The 19131-nt window shown below is 40.6% G+C and overlaps 1 protein-coding gene across 1 annotated transcript in view; it reads right to left on the reverse strand.

Moving 5' to 3' along the window:
- The window catches only part of CORIN (corin, serine peptidase), a 260935-nt gene that overhangs the window by 149767 nt on the left and 92037 nt on the right, over positions 1 to 19131 (reverse strand). Inside the window, 1 exon segment of the mRNA XM_079920067.1 lies at positions 9452 to 9633. Coding sequence (XP_079776193.1) covers positions 9452 to 9633 — 182 coding nt within the window.

A 19131-nucleotide genomic window follows, 5' to 3' on the forward strand; every position in this document is an offset into this window, starting at 1 on the left:
GCATAACCTGTCTCACCTGGACGGCAGGGTCTGGCTCTAGTTCACAGTGCTCTTTCTTACTGTATCCAGGTTCCCTCCCAGAGGACTCACCAGACCTGGGTCGCCCTCGGTTTCCCTCTCCTCTCCAGGTGACTAAACTCTTTTTTTTGTACCAGTTAATTTTTCCAACTACTAATAGAATAAAGGCAGTTTTCTTAAAAAAAAAAACAAAACAAAACATGGGGCTTCCCTGGTGGCGCAGTGGTTGAGAATCTGCCTGCTAATGCAGGGGACACGGGTTCAGGCCCTGGTCTCGGAGGATCCCACATGCCGTGGAGCAACTAGGCTCATAAGCCACAACTACTGAGCCTGAGTGCCTGGAGCCTGTGCTCCGCAACAACAGAGGCCGCGATAGTGAGAGGCCCGCGCACCGCGATGAAGAGTGGCCCCCGCTTGCCACAACTAGAGAAAGCCCTCGCACAGAAATGAAGACCCAACACAGCAAAAATAAATTAATAAAAAACAACAACAACAAAAAAAACCCAACTACCTGGTTCTACAAAGATGTATCTGCTATTATTAACTTGACCACCATGGGGATATAAAGTTGAATATAGAATTAAAATAGATGATGTTTTGAATCGTTCAGGATGTGAATTACTGGCATTCTTGTTGGAGTGGTCAGACTGCTTTTTGACCAAAATAGGCCTAGAGCTATGAGTTTATAGTTACATAAATTGAAAAAATCAGACTTTTGCTTTGTTGCTAAAAATTCCTGCATTTTATTGTAATCAGTAAGACCACCAATGTAAATTTCTGATTGCAAGGCACAATGCTGAACAAAACGTGAATGTCCTTGGTCTCCAGCCGCTGAAAGAAATAATATTCTGTAAGATGCACAGGGATCAACCTGTGATGTTGGGTTTCTGAGTTCTCAACCTCTAAGCCATGCAGCTAACTTGAAAAGAGAGTAAGAATGAATGAATGCAGGTGAGGAAAGGACACCTCTATATTTCAGGTTTTTTTTTTTTTTTGCGGTACAGGGGCCTCTCACTGTTGTGGGCTCTCCCGTTGCGGAGCACAGGCTCTGGACGCGCAGGCTCAGCGGCCATGGCTCATGGGCCCAGCCGCTCCGCGGCATGTGGGATCTTCCCGGACTGGGGCATGAACCCGTGTCCCCTGCATCGGCAGGCAGACTCTCAACCACTGCGCCACCAGGGAAGCCCTATATTTCAGTTTTAGGAACCACTGTGCCACCGCAACCAAAGCAGTATCTGGCAGAAAATAGAAACCTAATCTCAAATGATCTATAAACAAGAAACTACTGAGCCCAAAGAGAACAGGTAGTATTTAGGCTCCACAAGAAATCTGTTTTGTTTGGCGCTGCTACTTTATGCTAGGCATGTGGCAGAGCGAAGTGAAAACAAGGCTGTGGCTCTCACGGAAAAACACTGGAAATCCAGAAGATGAGCATTTCTCATGGTTCACAGATGGAAAGAAGTTATTAGGGACATTAAATGATTTTTAAAACCTTCAAGTGTCAATTCACAGCCAAATGAAATTCAAGTACCAGACAAGTTGTCATGCAGTTTATTAAGAATTCTTCCAAGTCTTCAGCTCTATCACCGCCCAAATAACCACAACAATAATGATAACCATGACTCACATAGTTTCTCTTCCTTCCCTCATCTTTGGCCACTGTCCCTAACATGCCCTATGTTACAGCCCAACAGACAGGTGCTTAAAAGAACTGAGAGGGGATCTCCGGGGGAAGAGCAAAGCAGGCAGAGTACTGGGAGCCTTAAGAGCTAAAAGGCAAGTTATCAGAGAGAAGTCAGAGAGGTGATGGGGGCCAGATAATGTAGGGCAGTTGTCCAACTCCAGGAGGTTGTTCACCTTGAATTCTGTGTGACTGATGCTCCCCTGGAGTTGTGTGATGCAATGATACTGACTGAGGGCCCTGAAGGTTGTAAGGATGATGGTTTTTATACTGAGGGAGATGGGAAAACTTGGAGAGGAGAGATGTGAACATTTAAAAGATCCCTTTTGCTTCTCTATGGAGAATAGCCTGCCGGGGCATAGGAATGCAGCAAGGTTGCTAATAAGGAGCTGGAAGGATAATCCAGGCAGGAGTTGAGGTGACTTGAGCCAGGTAGTGGCTGTGGAGGTGGTGAGCACCGACTGGATTATGTGTATGTTTTGACAGTAGAGATGGTAAGATTTCTGACAGATCAGTTATGGTATGGAGGAGAGAAAGAAGAGTAAAGGACAACCCAAGGTCTTTGGCTGGAGCAACCGGAAGAATGAAGTTGTTATTTTCTAAGATGGGGAGGGCTGGGAGAGCAACAGGTGTGGGGCAATACCAGGGTAGTAACTGTTATGCTTGACACACCTTGTAGACACTCAAGTGGAAATAACTAGAAGGTGGTGTGTGTGCGTGTGTGTACCACAAGCATACGTGTGTATGCAAGTCCAGAGTTCAGAGGCTATGCAGGCTTGAGACGCACATTGGTAGATGTCAGTGCCTGGTGGTATCTCAAGTCATGAGCCTAAATTAGGTCACCAAAAAGAGGAGAGATCCAAGGACTGAGCCCTGGGACACACCACCTTTTAGAGAGATACGAGGAGGAAACATCAAACGAGGCTGAAAGTAAGTGGCCAAAGTAGAAGGAAGACCTACCTGGAAGCCTAGAGAGTTTATCTTGGGAGGAGGGAGTGATTAAATGTGGCAAATGCTGCAGGATGTACAGCCAGGGGAAAACTGAGAACTTCCCATGGAATTCAGCAACATTCATGACGATCCCTGGCGACCTGGAAAATAGTAGCTTTGCTTGAGAGTTTGGAGCAAGGACTTCGGAATATGAGTCAGAAGCTCGGGGAAGTGGAATAAAATTGGGGATGAAATACAGATTTAAGAGTCATCAGTACTAAAAAAAAAAAAAAAAAAAAAGAGTCATCAGTACTTACATGGCCACAATCAAGTATGAGGTTTCCCAGAGAAAATGTATAGTATGTTGAGGAAAGAGGGTTGAGACTAGAATCCTGTGGAATACCAATATTTAAGGGGTCAGTAGAAGAAAAGGATAGACGAGAGTGTGGCCAGAGTGGTAGAAAGCTGACCAAAACAGAGCAGTGTTTTAGAAACCAAAAGAAAAGAGAGTGCTATAGATGAAGGAGAAATCATCAAGGATGAAAGCCTTCCACTGCAGGGCACAGCCAAGTTTTGTATTTCCTCCTGCACAATCCCATGTCTCTGCTCCTATAGAACATAGTATTTATGGGCTATAGTAGATCCTATCAGTTTCAAAGGCTAAAGGAAGGAAGGGCATCCCCCAGCTACCTCACCCCTCCAGTGGGGTAGTTCTGAGTCATATGTTATGCACTGTTTCCCATATTTGCCTGTGAAATTAAGCTCCAGTAACCCACAATGGTAGCTGGATTCACTTTACCTTTAGTGGCCACCATCCTTTCCCTCAACCACCATCCCACTCCTCCACTCTTCCATGCCTTTCCCAAATATAAGATTTGTGCTCAAATCCTTGTCTCAGGCTCTGCCTCTGTGCTTATCTGTCTATCTCTCCACTGACCTATGAGCACTTTAAACATATGCATGCAGTCTTCCCTTTCCAGTTCCTGGTGAACTATGTGGTCCATAGAACATGCGTCTAAATGTTTGTTGGATGGAAGCACTTACATTTGCATAATGCATTATGGCTTCCAAAATTCTTTCAAATACATTACCTCATTTACCCCATAAAACTGTTCTACCCCTTCCCCCAGGTATTATTATTCCTATTGTAAAAGTGAGGAAAGAGAAGCAAAAAGGGTTTAAGAAACTTGCTGAAGACCACACAGTTATTAAATAAAATAGCCAGGGCTTGAAAAACAAGTCTTCAGATCTAAGTTTGGTGCCCTTAAAGAAGCATCTACATATGGAAGAAAGAAAATGTTTTTATAATTTAAATTTTAAATAATTTAAAATTATACATGTTGGGAAATTTGAAGTTCTAGGAAAACCTCATTATATTTGACTGTTCATTGGAATGAAAAGTGCATGGCTAGATTTTAGTAACTCCACCATGCTATCTATAATCATCTATCTCTGGCAAAATACTGATACTAAGTACCTCAAAGAAAGAGTACTGAATAATTTTCCCGAGTGAATTCACAATTCAATAGGAGAAATTCAGAGTATATATTTTACCAAGATCTTGAGACTACAATTTTGCTGCTAATACACTGAAGTGGTTGCTCTCAGCAACCAAAGCTAGGAAAGCAAATAAGATACTAGGAAAAGGAAGAGGAAAATGAAAGAATGAATAGCTGAAGTTTCTTTCATGGCAGCAGAGATCTCTTTAGACCCACAGAAAAACTATTTCTTAACGACTTTCCATATACGATTTCAGACAAGGTAAAGGATTAGTCAGAAAGATCAGAATGACTGATGGACCTTGACTTTTAGCTCTCTGAGTTCTCACAACTCAACTATGGAAACCTGTACAAATGTTTATTTTAAAAACCTCTGAAGAATAGTTCCCACAGCACTATCACGTTAGCACATTATTTACTTTACAGGAGCTGGCATCAATATAAGATAGAAAGGATAAGACGACTGGGTATCCTTCTGTATGAAAACAAAATATCTTTGGAGTTATGACTGATTTAAAAGATGCTATGAGAAGATGAATTGAATTTACAGAGCTGTGAGCTGGGAAAAGCAGCTGTTACAAAGTTGTGAGTTTTGGCTTGACTCAGTCTGAAAAGACATTTTGAAAACTCTTGTGAGAAGGGGGCTGTAACAGAGGGTAGCATTCAAGGATTAAGAATTGAATCCCAGGATGGTCCCAGGATGAAGACAGAGCCAGGGGGACTGATTTAAAACAACTTTGGAATTATCTTCCTGAACCTCAGTTTCCTAATTTATAAAATGAAGATGATCATACCTCAGAGATCTACTCTGGAAGCAAAGTGAGCTAACAGCTGTGAAAGCACTTTGGAAAGGAGAATGGGGTCCATAATGTAAAAGGGGGTTACTGTTTTCTTGGGGCAAATGATTTGACAAGCTGGAAGGAGACGACTAAGATGGGAGTCAACTTTTAATCATCATTTGTTTCACGGGCTAAGTTGGCACCTGTCACCCAACACAGGTTCACAGTGCTGAATGCCTACCCCAGAACACCTCTCCGCTTCCTCTGTGCCAAGTGGGACCCTTCCTCTTTCACACATCCAGAACTCCTTTATGTGATTGACTCTACTTCTGCTCCATTGACATTTAACCTGTGTTTCTCTATAGTTTCTGTCTGACAGCGTGTTTGGATGGAGTCACTAATGTTCTTTTTACATTGTTTCTCACATATAGGTATACCAGATTAGGTTTAACACTCCTTAAAGGTAGGAAGCATGATAGGTATTACTATTATTATTATTACTACTACTACTAGAAAGTACCTTGCAAAGCATCAAGCCCAAACCAGGGTTTCTCAAAAGCAGCACTATTGACATTTGGGACCACATAGATTTTTGCTGTGGGAAGCTGCCCTGTGCATTGCAGGATGTTTAACAGCACAGTGGGTCTCTACCTGCTAAATACCAGTAGCAACTCTTTCTGTCCCCAGAGTTGTGACAACCAAAATGTTCATAGACATTGCCAAATGTTCCCAGGTGCAGGCTGCAAAGTCATCTCTGGTTGAGAACCACCACACTAGATGGATGTAGACCAATATTATGGTCACTGTAATTAATTTTTTCAGACTACCTGGAATAATGCTCAGAACTGAGTAGGTACTCAATGAATATTTACTGAATAAATGAAAAAATGAGAAAAGGACTTCATTAGTTATATTCATAACTGGCCCTACAGCATAAACGCTTATATGATTAAGATGATATTATAATATATATATATATATTTTTTTTTTTTTTGGCTGTGCTGTGTGGCATGTAGGATCTTAGTTCCTCGACCAGGGATCAAACCCGTGCCCCCTGCAGTGGAAGCGCAGAGTCTTAACCACTGGACTACCAGGGAAGTCCCTAGAAATTATATTCTTATGCTTACACAAAGATCACAGCTAACAGTAGCTTTCTCCCTAGCACATGACCTATGAATACATCTATGATGGTTAGCAGCCTGCTTATCCATCAAGCATGAGACAGAAAAATTATTTCAAATTCTAGGAAAATATTGCATCAAACACCAATTATCAGACCCATTTTCAGAGAATTAATTCTACATGGGAAAATACAGTACCATCAAGAATTATAAAAAAAGACCGACAAATAGAGAATCTCAGATGAGTGTACTTAGGAAATGTCTGTTCTCTTAAAACGTAAGTTTTTTAATATAAATGTTTCATCAATCTTCCAAGATCTTTTCCAAAGTCATCAATCTTTTCCAAGATCAGAAGATTTGTACTATCTTCTGATATTTGGGGAACCTTTGTGAGGTGGCATTTCATCTGGAGCTATTAAAGAATACTGATGTTACTTTGATCTTTAAGAAGTGATACTTTTGGACCATCGTGTTAAGGAATACTGATGATGTTTTTTATTTTCAAATTTTCTCAGTGGATTCTTAAATCCTGTATCAACAGGCAACATTTTCCAAATGAGCACTAATAAAGTGTTCTTATCAAAACAGGGGCAAATGTAGCTGAAAAAGAAAAGAATCAAGGGGCTTCTCTTTCAAATACACTCACTCATCCTTCTGGTGGCTTAGTGCTATATACAATCTTTTGGAGGGAATCGTAATTTAGCAGCAGACCTCCACTAAACAGTGTGTAAACAAGAAATTAAACAAACTTCTACTTTTGGCTAGGAGGTAGTAACCTGTGATAAGTCAGTACAAAACCCCATCAAGTAAAACTAGAAAAGCCAGATAAAGCACAAGAAACATCTGTTCAAAGGCCTCTGATAGCTGATGCGACCATCAGGAGGTAAGTGGCTGAGATCCCAGAGAGAAGACAAGGGTAGAACAAACAGTCTACATTCTATGGATGCTTTTTCCCCTTGGATCTTGCCAATTCTTGGCATGGTGCTAGAAACTGAGAACCTGGACACAGGGCCACTTCAAAGAGGGAGAGAAGCCAGTAGAGCTTTCGGCAATCCCAGGGGGGTGGAGAGACAAAAGTCAGAGTTTTGGTGCTGCCAGAGGAGCAGGGTATCAATGGGCCAAGGACGTAGTGGGGACGGAGACACAGAGAAGTGGGCCTGTCACACGGAAGGATTTCCCCTCAAGGCATTTACGGTAAAGAGCAAGAAACTAAAGGGTAGAAAACCTCTGCAAAGCCGAGTGGAAATCCAGCAATCTTATTCTGAGAAGGAAAACATTACCACTAGGGACCGCCAAGGAGGAGCAGAATGCAGTAAACACCCTGGTTTCGCAGTAAGGCTCACTGGAGAAGTGCACCCTCAGAATGGAAACAAACCAGAGGGAGATGGAGCCTTACCAACACTCCTTATAAACAACAAGCAAAACCAGCTCAGTCTCTGACTGGATCAAAGTGGTCTGTTCCCACTCTACGTGTCTGCCCTGTTGCCCCCTGCTGTCAGCCAACAGCCTTTAGATCCTTCAAGTTTAGCCTCAACTGCAGAGAGCTGCCTCACCCAAGGGCACACCCTTCCCAGGAAGGACCACAACCAGTGGCTGATTGTGGAGATATAAAGACCCGGCTGTCTGGACCCAACGTGGAACAACTCCCTCAGGCCACATGTGCCCCAGAGCTCCCCGTGGATTTAGCCAAGCTTCAGTGTGCCTGGATCACATTTCAACTTCTACCTCTACCCAATCCTGCTTTCTCTCCCTCCTTTACAAGTGCTGATACTTAATAAATACCCTGTACAACAAACCCCATCTCAGTGGCTGCTTCTGGAAGACCCAGCTTGTGACAGCTGCAGAAGTGGTCCAAGAAAGCAGGGGATACGATGGGGTTATTAATCTGGATTACTCACTGTTGGGATGACAGCGAAGTTGCCATCATTGATGGAAGGTAGAGATAGACAGGCCCTGGTATAAGGGGGTGGTCCAATTGCTAAAACCCTTAACAGAGGTGAATTGGAATAGTCCACCTATGGAAAGGAATGCACTGAATGGGGTAATTTACCAAGTGTTTGAGAAGTAACTATAAGGACAGTGACTTGGATGGCTTTCAGCTAAGCTCAATTTCCTAGAAAAAGATAACTCAAAGCTCCAGGCAACTGTAACTCATGTGTGAAAGCCAAAGGGCCTTCCTCATAATTTAGAAAGAGGTTCTTACATACTGTACCAGGAGAGTCTAGAAAACTGAGGATCAGAAAATCTTGATAATGTAGACCCATTAAAATTAAAACCTTCTATTCCATAACAGACATAATAAAAGAAAGGAAAGGCAAGCCACACAGACAGTACATATATCCAACAGATGACTTATATCCAGAATGCCTAAAGAACCACAAGTCGAGAATAAAAAGACAGACTACCCAATCAAAAATGGGCAAGGGCTTCCCTGGTGGCGCAGTGGTTGAGAGTCCGCCTGCCGATGCAGAGGACGCGGGTTCGTGCCCTGGTCCGGGAAGATCCCATATGCCGCGGAGTGGCTGGGCCCGTGAGCCATGGCTGCTGAGCCTGCGCGTCCGGAGCCTGTGCTCCGCAACGGGAGAGGCCACAACAGTGAGAGGCCCGCGTACCGCAAAAAAAAAAAAAAAAAAAAAAAAAAAAAAAAGGGCAAAATATTTTGACAGGCACTTCACAGAAAAGGATATTTAAGTAACCAAAACATTTTGAAAATTCAATCCAATTCATTAGGAAAATTCCACTTAAAATGCAAAGAGATACCACAATACTATCATCAGAATTGCTAAAATGAAAAAGACTGGCAATACCAAGTGTTGGGGAGGATCTGAAGCAACTGCAACTTTCACCCGCAGCTGGGAGAAGTATAAATTGAAACAACCACTTTAAAAAACTTTTTTGCTGAACAAATACATAACCATGTTCCATCAAAGACATGTACAAGAATAGTCACAGCATCACCATTCACAGTAGCTGGAAACAACTCAAATGTCTATCAACAGTAGAACAGAAAAATATACTGTGATGGAAAATATATTAGAATACCATAAAAATGAGAATGAATGAACCACAAGAAGATGAAAATACAGTGAACCTCTCAAACATAATGTTGAGCAAATGAAGTTCAACACAAAAGGCATGCAGACTGTATGATTCGATTGATATCAAGTTCAGAAGTTGGCAGAATTACCTAAGCTGATAGAAGTCTGCATAGAGGTCTCTTTTGGGAGGATCAGGTCACTGGGAGGGGGCTTGTGTTTCTGGGATGCTGTTAATATTCTATTTCTTGATCTGGGTCCTGGTTACATGGGTTTGGTCACTTTGTTAAAATTTGTTGTACTGTACACATTATTTGTATAATTCCTTTCATGGATGGTATACTTCAATAAAAAACTTTTAAAAATGCAACAAAATGCAGACACCTACATTGCTTTTCTTTTTCCTGCTGTGGTGAGAAGCAAATCCTGCTGACATTGTTGTTTTCACTTTGGTTTCTAAACTGGGAGCATTTGAGGAATTCGGGCCAGGAGGCATTCACCATCCCCAGGACTGATTCACAGCCCTCTTTTGCAGACTCACAGAAGGACCTACAGGGCAGGAGTCCATGACTAGAAGAAAAGAGAAAGGTGAAAATTAATGTTTTTACAGACTATTTCTCAAAATAATAATTAAGCTAAAGAAAAGTTGTCCACCAGTGCTGCAATATTATCTTAATTTATATTTACTACAGTCAACAACTTGAACTTCTACCTTCAACACTATAACAAGGATTTCAGCCACCCTACTGTCATGATTCTAGAGGGAATAAGCTAGTTCCATAACACATCATCTAACTGTCTCTTGTGGAAGCATTTATCCCAAATGACTTTTTTTTTTTTGAGATTTCTTATGCTAAAGTAAATCTGTCAACCAAGACAGAGCTCTACTTACTATCAAAAGGAGTAAATTAACATGCAAATGAATGCCCCCAAAATGGAAAGGCAGAAGTAGGTCACAAAATAGGTTAATCTCATTTCTTTATCATCCCTTTGAGAAATTCAAAGTACCTCTGAGAGGCAGCCAGAGAGAAAGCTGTTCCTTAGCCTCCACTGCCTCCCTGGAAAGGAAAATATTATACAAACAAATGGCAACTCTGAAAACTTGTACAGTTATTTATCTTTTCATTTCTATGTTATCTTCTGCAAAATAGAAAAACACAAACAACTGTCCATTAGCAGTAAAGTAATGATGCCCTGGAGTTTGTCTTTATTCATCTGACATTCAATCAAACACTCCTGGATCTGCAGCTCTGTGTCTGGGGACAGGGATGCTGCAATGTCAAGGCCACGGACTTGTTCTCTTGCAGACCCAGGCGGCTTTTTCTACTTTGCAGCTATAGACTGCATCTCTCACCCTGGCTGGTCATCTAGCAAAGGCATCTCAAATGATTTTAAGAAAACTGGGAAAGAAAATATACATGTCAGTCAAAGCAAAGCACACACTTCACAAATGTAGGGTCAATAAGCTATTGCAGAATCACACAGTATCAGACCTGTAAGAAACCTTAAACAACACCTCATTCAAATCCTCCATTTAAGATAACTTCAGGGAGATTCTGAGACACACATAGCTTCCTAGTGGAAGAAGCGGGAAGAGAATCCAGATGTTTTAACTTTCAATCCACGCTTTATCTACTGTTGCATATCATCTATTCTCATATAAGGATCTAATAATTAGGCTTTAAGAACTTTAAAGCGTAATTATAATTCCCCATGCAAATTTCTATAGATCACAGAAACATAATGGGATGCGTCGGTCACTGAGTTAAAATAAAAGTGATTGAGTCTGTGAAAGAATCTTGAGAGTGAGATCTTGTTATATGAAAATGTGAGAAAGGGGTACTCAACAGTTACATTCAGATACAAACACTTTTGACCTTCTCAGAAACTCGCCTTAAAACTGGGTATCTTTTAGAATCCTGATATTCACATGACTACATTAATATGTAGCTAAATTTGTTAGTGAAGATGTAGAAAGATGTTTTGCATTTGAAAGAATTCGCTTTAGAACATAAAATATGAGTTAGTCCAGGCAAGTGTTTCAGTGTAAAGTGGACACCTGACTGCCATTCAGGAAATATATTAGATATTCATAGGATGGAAAGTATCACTTAAATAACATTTTTTAAAAAGATTTCCTTTCCTAGATCTTATTCCAAAGACGTTAGAGACTATATTTTCTCAAATGAAACTGGGGATCATGGTTGAGGAACGTGGAGAACACAGAATTCCTATGCAGATACTTAAACTTCACTAGGCTCTAAGTGCTACTACACATGCATTAACTCATTTCTTTCTCACTACAGCACTATAGTACTGTACTGTACCATAGATACCATTACTATCATCCCTAATACACGCAAAAGGAAACTGAAGCACAGGAAATATAAGAGACTTGTCCAAGATCACTGAGGTAGTGAGTATCACAGCCAGCATTTGAACCCAGGCAGACTGATTCAAGGACTATTAACTACTCTATTACACGTGAGTCCTCACTTCAGGAATGTATGCTCCAAAAGCATAGCTCAAGGTTAGTTCGAAACTTGATACGTACTTTCCCGTGGACCAACCATAGACACAGTGGTTGGGTTCTCCCTTCACTCTCCAAACTCCTAGTTAACCTTCAATGAGTCAGTATTTGCCTAAGGGGCTAAGGAACACTAGGAAAGGGTGAAGGCATTTCTCTTTCTTTTCCAGGTGTGAGACAGCCCACAACAAAGCTACAAGATAAGCTAGGCTTGGCTTCAGCATTCTTCCTTGCCACCTAGTCCCTGACCTGTGTACTGACACCATCCTGTCCAACGCCACTCCAGCACCCCACCTGGTCAGCCACCTCCACAAGAGCATTACTTGCTCCTCAACCTTTGCTTCCCTTCCTACAATCAAAACTACGTTCCCCAAGTGAGCTGATCACAATGAGACTTTCAAAGAAAAGAGAGGAAGATAACACAGAGTAGTACCTAATAATAGATGGACACTTAACCCTCCCAGAGGTTTTTGGCATCATTAGAAGATTGCTTGCTGGATCTGTGAATCAAAATTCATTCCTTAACACAATGCTTCTCAGAGGAGGGGTGATAATCCCACCAGCTTTGCTAAATTTCAAAAGGTAACATTTTTTTTCTCGAGACTTGTTCTGGGAATATAGAGAGACATTAAAATACCATTAGGCTTTCTATTCTAAAAATAGGGCCTAAGAAAAATGTCTAGAGTGTTTCCAAATAGCTCTCTTAAAGAGGTGTAACCAACCAAGACCCATAGGCTTTAAGCTGCTGGACGAGGACATGTGAAATAGTGATAGAGTATTAATAACCAGCAGCCCTTTTAAACACTGAGCAGAATGAAGAGCCATTTGTTCTTGCTTTGCATGAAATTCAAGTGCCTACGAGGGATTGAAGCATTTTGCTTTTCATCACGTGGAACGGTGCCGTGAGACAGACCACACTATTTTGAAATATAAGTGCTGATATCCAAGCAACAAGCAGACTGACATCTTGAAAACAGTGCTCAGCACAGTGGAGGGGCCAGACTGGGCTACCAGGGTACTATTTTAGGAAAGATGGTTACTTTAAGTGATGTGTGAAGTGCATTTGGGGTTGTGCAAAAGTCCCTACAACATTTCAACTCAAGCTTAAGCCGAAAATTCTTTCCTCACCTCTATAATTATGTGTTGAAACAAATACATAGGAACAAATATAAAGAATTCTATTATTACAGTAATAGTGAGGTTTCTAGGGGATTTTCACTAGGAAGGCTACTCAAATTATTTATCTACAAAAAAATTGTAAATTTTACCTATATAATTTTTTTTTGTAGACAGAGATGTTTATTTTAAAATTATTTTTTTTCACATCTTTATTGGAGTATAATTGCTTTACAATGGTGTGTTAGTTTCTGCTGTATAACAAAGTGAATCAGCTATACGTATACATACATCCCTATATCTCCTCCCTCTTGCGTCTCCCTCCCACCCTCCCTATCCCACCCTTCTAGGTGGTCACAGAGCACCAAGCTGATCTCCATGTGCTATGCAGCTGCTTCCCACTAGCTATCTATTTTACATTTTTACGTATACAATTTTAAGCAAATTTATCTACTAAAATTTCTATATTTATTTACAAAAAATTAGATTTTTTTCCTTATTGTACCCTTTGACCAACATCTCCCCATTCCCCTCCCCCACAAATTTATAGATTTTTATCAGCAAAACGGTTCTGAAAAAGACATAAAGTTAAAATTATTGAATAAGTTACAGCCACACAGTAGGCTTATATAATAGCTAATGGATTTTTATGTTTTATAAATCACTTTTTCTAACTTTTTACTTTTTTTTATTGAAGTACAGTTGATGTATAATTTTATGTAAGTTACAGGTATACAATATAGTGATTCACACTTTTAAAGGTTATACTCCATTTATAGTTATTATAAAATATTTGCTATATTTCCCATATTGTGCAATATATCCCTGTAGCTAATTTTATCTAACTTTTTACTTTAAACTACTTTTAGAGACTTACAGAAAAGTTATAAAGACAATACAGAAAGTTTCCATATAGCCTTTATCCAGGCTCCCCCAAAGCAAACATCTTACATAACTACAGTGTAATTATCAGAACCAGGAAATTAACACTGGTACTAAAGTAAGGATCCTATTCAAACATCACCAAGATCTCCATTTAGGATCCCACACTGCATTTAGTTGTCACTTTTTATTTCTGACAAACTAACCTTTAAGTATATCAGAGCAGCTCAGGATTTAAAACTCTTCTTCCATGGGGCGGGGTGGGGGGAAGAATTTTTGTGACAGGCAGGCTTTAAGATGGCCCCCAATGACCCCACCTCCTGCTATTCATGCCCTGTGTAACCTCCTCCCCTTGAGTGTGAGTTGGCCTAGTGACTTGCTTACAACCAACAGAAGGTAATGGGATGTCACTTCCATCACTAGGGTACATAAGACTGTGACTCCTCTCTCACTAGCAGATGCTCTCCCTTACCAGTTCTCATGAAGCAAGTTGCCATGTTGGGTAGGTCTACATGGCAAGGACTTGAGCCTGGCCTCTGGCCAACAGCCAGCTAGGAACTGAGGCCCTCCACCCTTAAGGAACTGAAATTCTTCCAACAATCACATGAGGCTGGAAGCGGATCCTTTCCTAGGCAAGCCTTCAGATAAGACTCGAGACCTGGCCAACACCACGAATGCACCCATGTGACAGACCCTGAAACAGAGGACCCAGATAAGACACTCCCAGGTTCCAGGTCCACAGAAACTGAGATAATAGTTGGGTGCTGTTTTAAGCGGCCACATCTGTGGAAATTTGTTACGTAGCAATAGGTAACTAATACACTTTTCTTTGATATATCACTTGGTAAGAGGCATTTTACTGAGTTAGATGTATTATTTATTGATGAGACTTACATAATCTTTTGTTTCAAAGAAAGTCGTAAATTTGTCTTTGTTAGGCCAAGCTGTTCAGTGAACAGTGCTCACAAAGTCATAGTCACCGGGAACACCCAGAGCTGCAGACCTCAGTCGTGAAGAGAATGTTAACAATGGAAGGGTCTTGCAAGATAATGTACTACTGTTTCCTCCTTTTACATGCAAGGAAATTGAAACTTAAAAAGATCTCATAGCCAGATGCTATGACGCCAGCCCAGTGCTCCAGAATGTCTCCCCTAGCTGACCTCTTCTCACAAACAGGAGTCACAGATAACACAGGAGCATAAATCCACAAATCCTACAGGAGCACAAATTCGTCACCACTGCTGGAAAACACAAAAAACAACAGATGACTTGTTTCCTCTGTGATGGGCCAACGGCATCAGCTTCCTATGTCTGCGCTCTCTGGTGGCCGCAAGAGACCTCACAAGAGGTATGGCTTAGGTGGGGTACGAGAGGAGTAGGGAAGAGATTACCTTGGTTCCCAGCTTCGTTAGACACAGGGATAGAAAACTGTGCTAGTGAACACTTACATGTGTCATTGTCTCACACCAGAAGAGAAATCATGGGAGAAGTCAAGTTATTTTTTGGTCACACTGGTCTGAAACTCTTTAAAAACCAGAGTTTTTCATCATCTTCATTTGTAATAGCCATGGTTCCAGCAGGAAAGAAATGACTCACTGAAGTAGGATTACTGCAGAGTATTTAATGAAAAGGTCACTTATGAAGGTACTGGCAAGGTTTAGAAAAACCAACCAGGGGTAGTGCAGCATGCGGGGACAGGTTGCCGTTAGCATCTCAGATTCAAGGGACAAGGGAAGGAGCAGTTCTTGGGACTCAGAAAGAGCTGTATGCAGAAGGCTGCCTGATAGGAGCCAGAGCCTCCCACAGTGGGATTCAGGCAACTCCAAACTGTGTAACCTGGTAAAGAAGAAACTAGGGGATCATGACCCAACCTGCCTCCCTTCCCACACTCTGATGTCCTGTTGGTGGCTCCCATTGGCTGAGCCCCACAGGAAGCTAGAAAGTAGCCACTGTTGAAACCAACCTGTGGGGAAGAGTGGGCTGGAGGAGGGTGGGAAGTGGATAAGGAGAAGTAAAGAAGAAAGAGCCAGCACATGACTGCATGCCTTACACCAACGAGAGCTCAACAAATACTTGTCAGGGGACAAAATGCAGGGCTGTGGGAGGAGACTGTTCAACTATTATTAGCTTGAAATCTGGTAGGAGTGTTTACACCGCAGAAATCAGCAAATGCTACAAATCATAGTTTTGTTTTGTTTTTCAGGGAGCCAGTTTACCAGCATACCACTGGATGAAAGTATAAATCATGTCATCTCCTCTAGAAGGAAAGCTGTTTTTACCTCCACTGGAAGGAAAATTACGGTCATGCACTTCTTGGACCAGATGAAGACATTATGTCAATATTAACCCCCTATCTCCCACTACCACCAGCCCTCCTTCTTGGTAGTAATACCATCTACCCAAGTCCACAAGCCTAAAAATCTTTGTTTCACCTGCAACCTCACCATTCATATGCAATTAATTACTAAGTACTGTTAATTTTACTTCCCCAAAGTCCCTCAAATCATTTATTCTCTCCCCATTTTATGTTCTCATAAAATTAAACTAGTTGTAGTTCCCCTAATATATGACAGATTTAGGCTGTCTGCTTTCTCCACCTTGCCCACATGGCAAATTTCTATATATCCTCCAAAATCAAATTCAGCTGTTACTTCTTTGCTGGGAACAGCCTTCTTAATGTTGCCAAATGGAAAGAGTCCCTCCTGCTCTGCGTTTCCCCCCATACCTTTTAAACTGATCACACTGGACAGCAGTGTAATTGTTTTCATGTCGTGTCCCCTATTATGCTGAGTCCCTTGAAGGCAGAACTGTGTTTTATTCACCAAAGCATCCCTAGCATCAGACAACGCACCTGGTACATCGTAGGTGCCAATAAATGTTTCCTAAAGGAATACAGTGATAACTATCCTAACACCTTTGCCGAATAAACTGATGTCAGAAGCTGAAAGGGTGCTCCCAAGCTGTACACATGCCTAGCAAGACCCTTCACGCCACCATATGTCTACCCCCCCAACACTCACATCCTTGCCAACAGTATCTGCTTGCAGGATTGATTCCATCATGCCCCCTTTCTCACTTCCTGCAGATATCACAAGACACTCGGTATGTCCGGGTCTCTCTCACTTCCTGGATTCCCATATGTTCGTGGATCAAATGTAACCTTCTCAGTGAGATTTTCCTGAACAACATTTTGCTTAAAATTGCATCCCTTGCCACCATACCCATACTCTCCCAAAGCTCTTCAATTCTTTTTGGAATTTTTCCATTGCACTTATCACTATCTGATATACTATTATTATTATTAAAAAATTTTTTAATCTGTTTCTTTATTGCCTATCTCCCTCCAATATAATATATGGTTCATGAAGTAAAGGATTATTGTCTATTTTGTTTGCTGTCCTATCCTTAGTGTATACAGTAGGCACTTCATAAATATTTGTTTGAGAAATAAAAGAATCACATGCAGAGGATAATTTGGTGGCCTGCTTGGAACAAAGCTGTCAGAAGCAAAGTTGGGAGCAGAACCCTCACTACCTAACTCCCAACTTAATGGTCTGTACAAGAGCTCGCTCCATCCCTGTTCACATGATCTCCTCCCTATCAGGTCAGCAAATTCTACACTGTTGAATCTTGAAATAATTCCCATATAAAGGCAAAATCTCGGCAAAACCGCGATGGATGAAAACCCTACAGATTAAGTGTCTCGCTTATATGCCAACAGTAAGATGTCACCCTTAAAATAGAGAAACTTGAGGAAATAACAACAAATAAACACAGCTTGAATTAAGATGAGTGTGAATAATGTAAAACTACACAACCGCCCCTGAAAGAGAATATAAAATTCCATACCCTTCTATCCAACGTGATCCTGATTCTCATTAATACTTGGCATACTTACCAGGGCTCATGGAATAGAGGATTAAAAATCACAGGAAAATTTTCAATTGTTCAATTATTTTTTGCAGCTGTTTTGATTTTTTGCACATCATGAAATGATGCCTTAAATATGGATCTTTGAAGGCACTGAATCACTAGCATTAAATATAAATTCTAGTCACATCCACCTAATACCCATGAATTATTGAGGAGAAAAGTAAACAAACTCCACTGAGCTTGATGAAATATGTGTGCTTGAGACACTGTCAGTGATTTGACAAGGCGTTTTCGGGAAATTTGAGCTCCTGTGGCCTGACTCTCCAGCTTTACGTCTTTGTAAAATAAAAGGAATGTGAGTTATCTGACGGTGTATTACCCACACTTGGAGTCATTCTGGCACATAAATGAAATCTTACTTTTCATTTTATGTCTGTATAATGCCAAAAAGCAGGCTAGATCACCCATGTTAAAAAAAAATTTAAAAAATAAAAAATAAAAATAAATAGATCACCCATGTTGCCTGAGACTGAAAAGGGAACTGTGATACAATTGACCACCTAAACAGCCAGGTAGTCAGCACAGGTGTAGCCCAAAAGACTGCTGTTTACAGGTTAGCAGATAAAATCAGGGAAGTAAGTGGCAGATGACTTTCCGAATATATGGTTGCTATTAGCAACAAAGACTCTTTTTGCTTTGACTACTGATCTATATAAATTCTTAAAAAATATAGATATGAAAAAATATTAATTCTGTAATGTTTCCATTATTCTCAAATGTGACACAATTAGAGTTCTTGGGACACAGACAAAATCTTCAATAAATAAATTAGCAGTATGTAATAATTCTTCATTTAGAAAAAAATAATAAAATAACCTTATGCTGGCTTGATGTAATTTACAAATTCTTCAAAAAATTGTTTTAAATCAAGTCATATTTCTCAGTTGGCTTTTAAGATTATTTCAGGGTTGCATTTCCATAGGAGAGCAGCACATGCTATCTTATAAAATAATGTCTTTAAAAATACAGTAAGCTTTCTGAAAACTACAGGCCAATATCAATGATGAACACAGATGCAAAAATCCTCAACAAAATACTAGCAAACAGAATCCAACAGCACACTGAAAGGATCATACACCATGATCAAGTGGGGTTTATCCCAGGAATGCAAGGATTCTTCAATATATGCAAATCAATCAACGTGATACACCATATTAACAAATTGAGGAAGAAAAACCATATGATCATCTCAGTAGATGCAGGAAAAGCTTTTGACAAAATTCAACACCCATTTATGATAAAAACCCTCCAGAAAGTAGGCATAGAGGGAACCTACCTCAACAAAATAAAGGCCATATATGACAAACCCACAGCCAACGACATTCTCAATGGTGGAAAACTGAAACCATTTCCACTAAGATAAGGAACAAGACAAGGTTGCCCACTCTAACCACTATTATTCAACATAGTTTTGGAAGTTCTACCCACAGAAATCAGAGAAGAGAAAGAAATAAAAGGAATCCAAATCAGAAAAGAAGTAGTAAAGCTGTCACTGTTTGCAGATGACATGATACTATACATAGAGAATCCTAAAGATGCTACCAGAAAACTACAAGAGCTAATCAATGAATTGCGTAAAGTAGCAGGATACAAAATTAATGCACAGAAAT

The sequence above is a fragment of the Stenella coeruleoalba genome (genome assembly GCF_951394435.1).
Source record: "Stenella coeruleoalba genome assembly, chromosome: 4".
In the NCBI taxonomy this organism is placed as follows: Eukaryota; Metazoa; Chordata; class Mammalia; order Artiodactyla; family Delphinidae; genus Stenella; species Stenella coeruleoalba.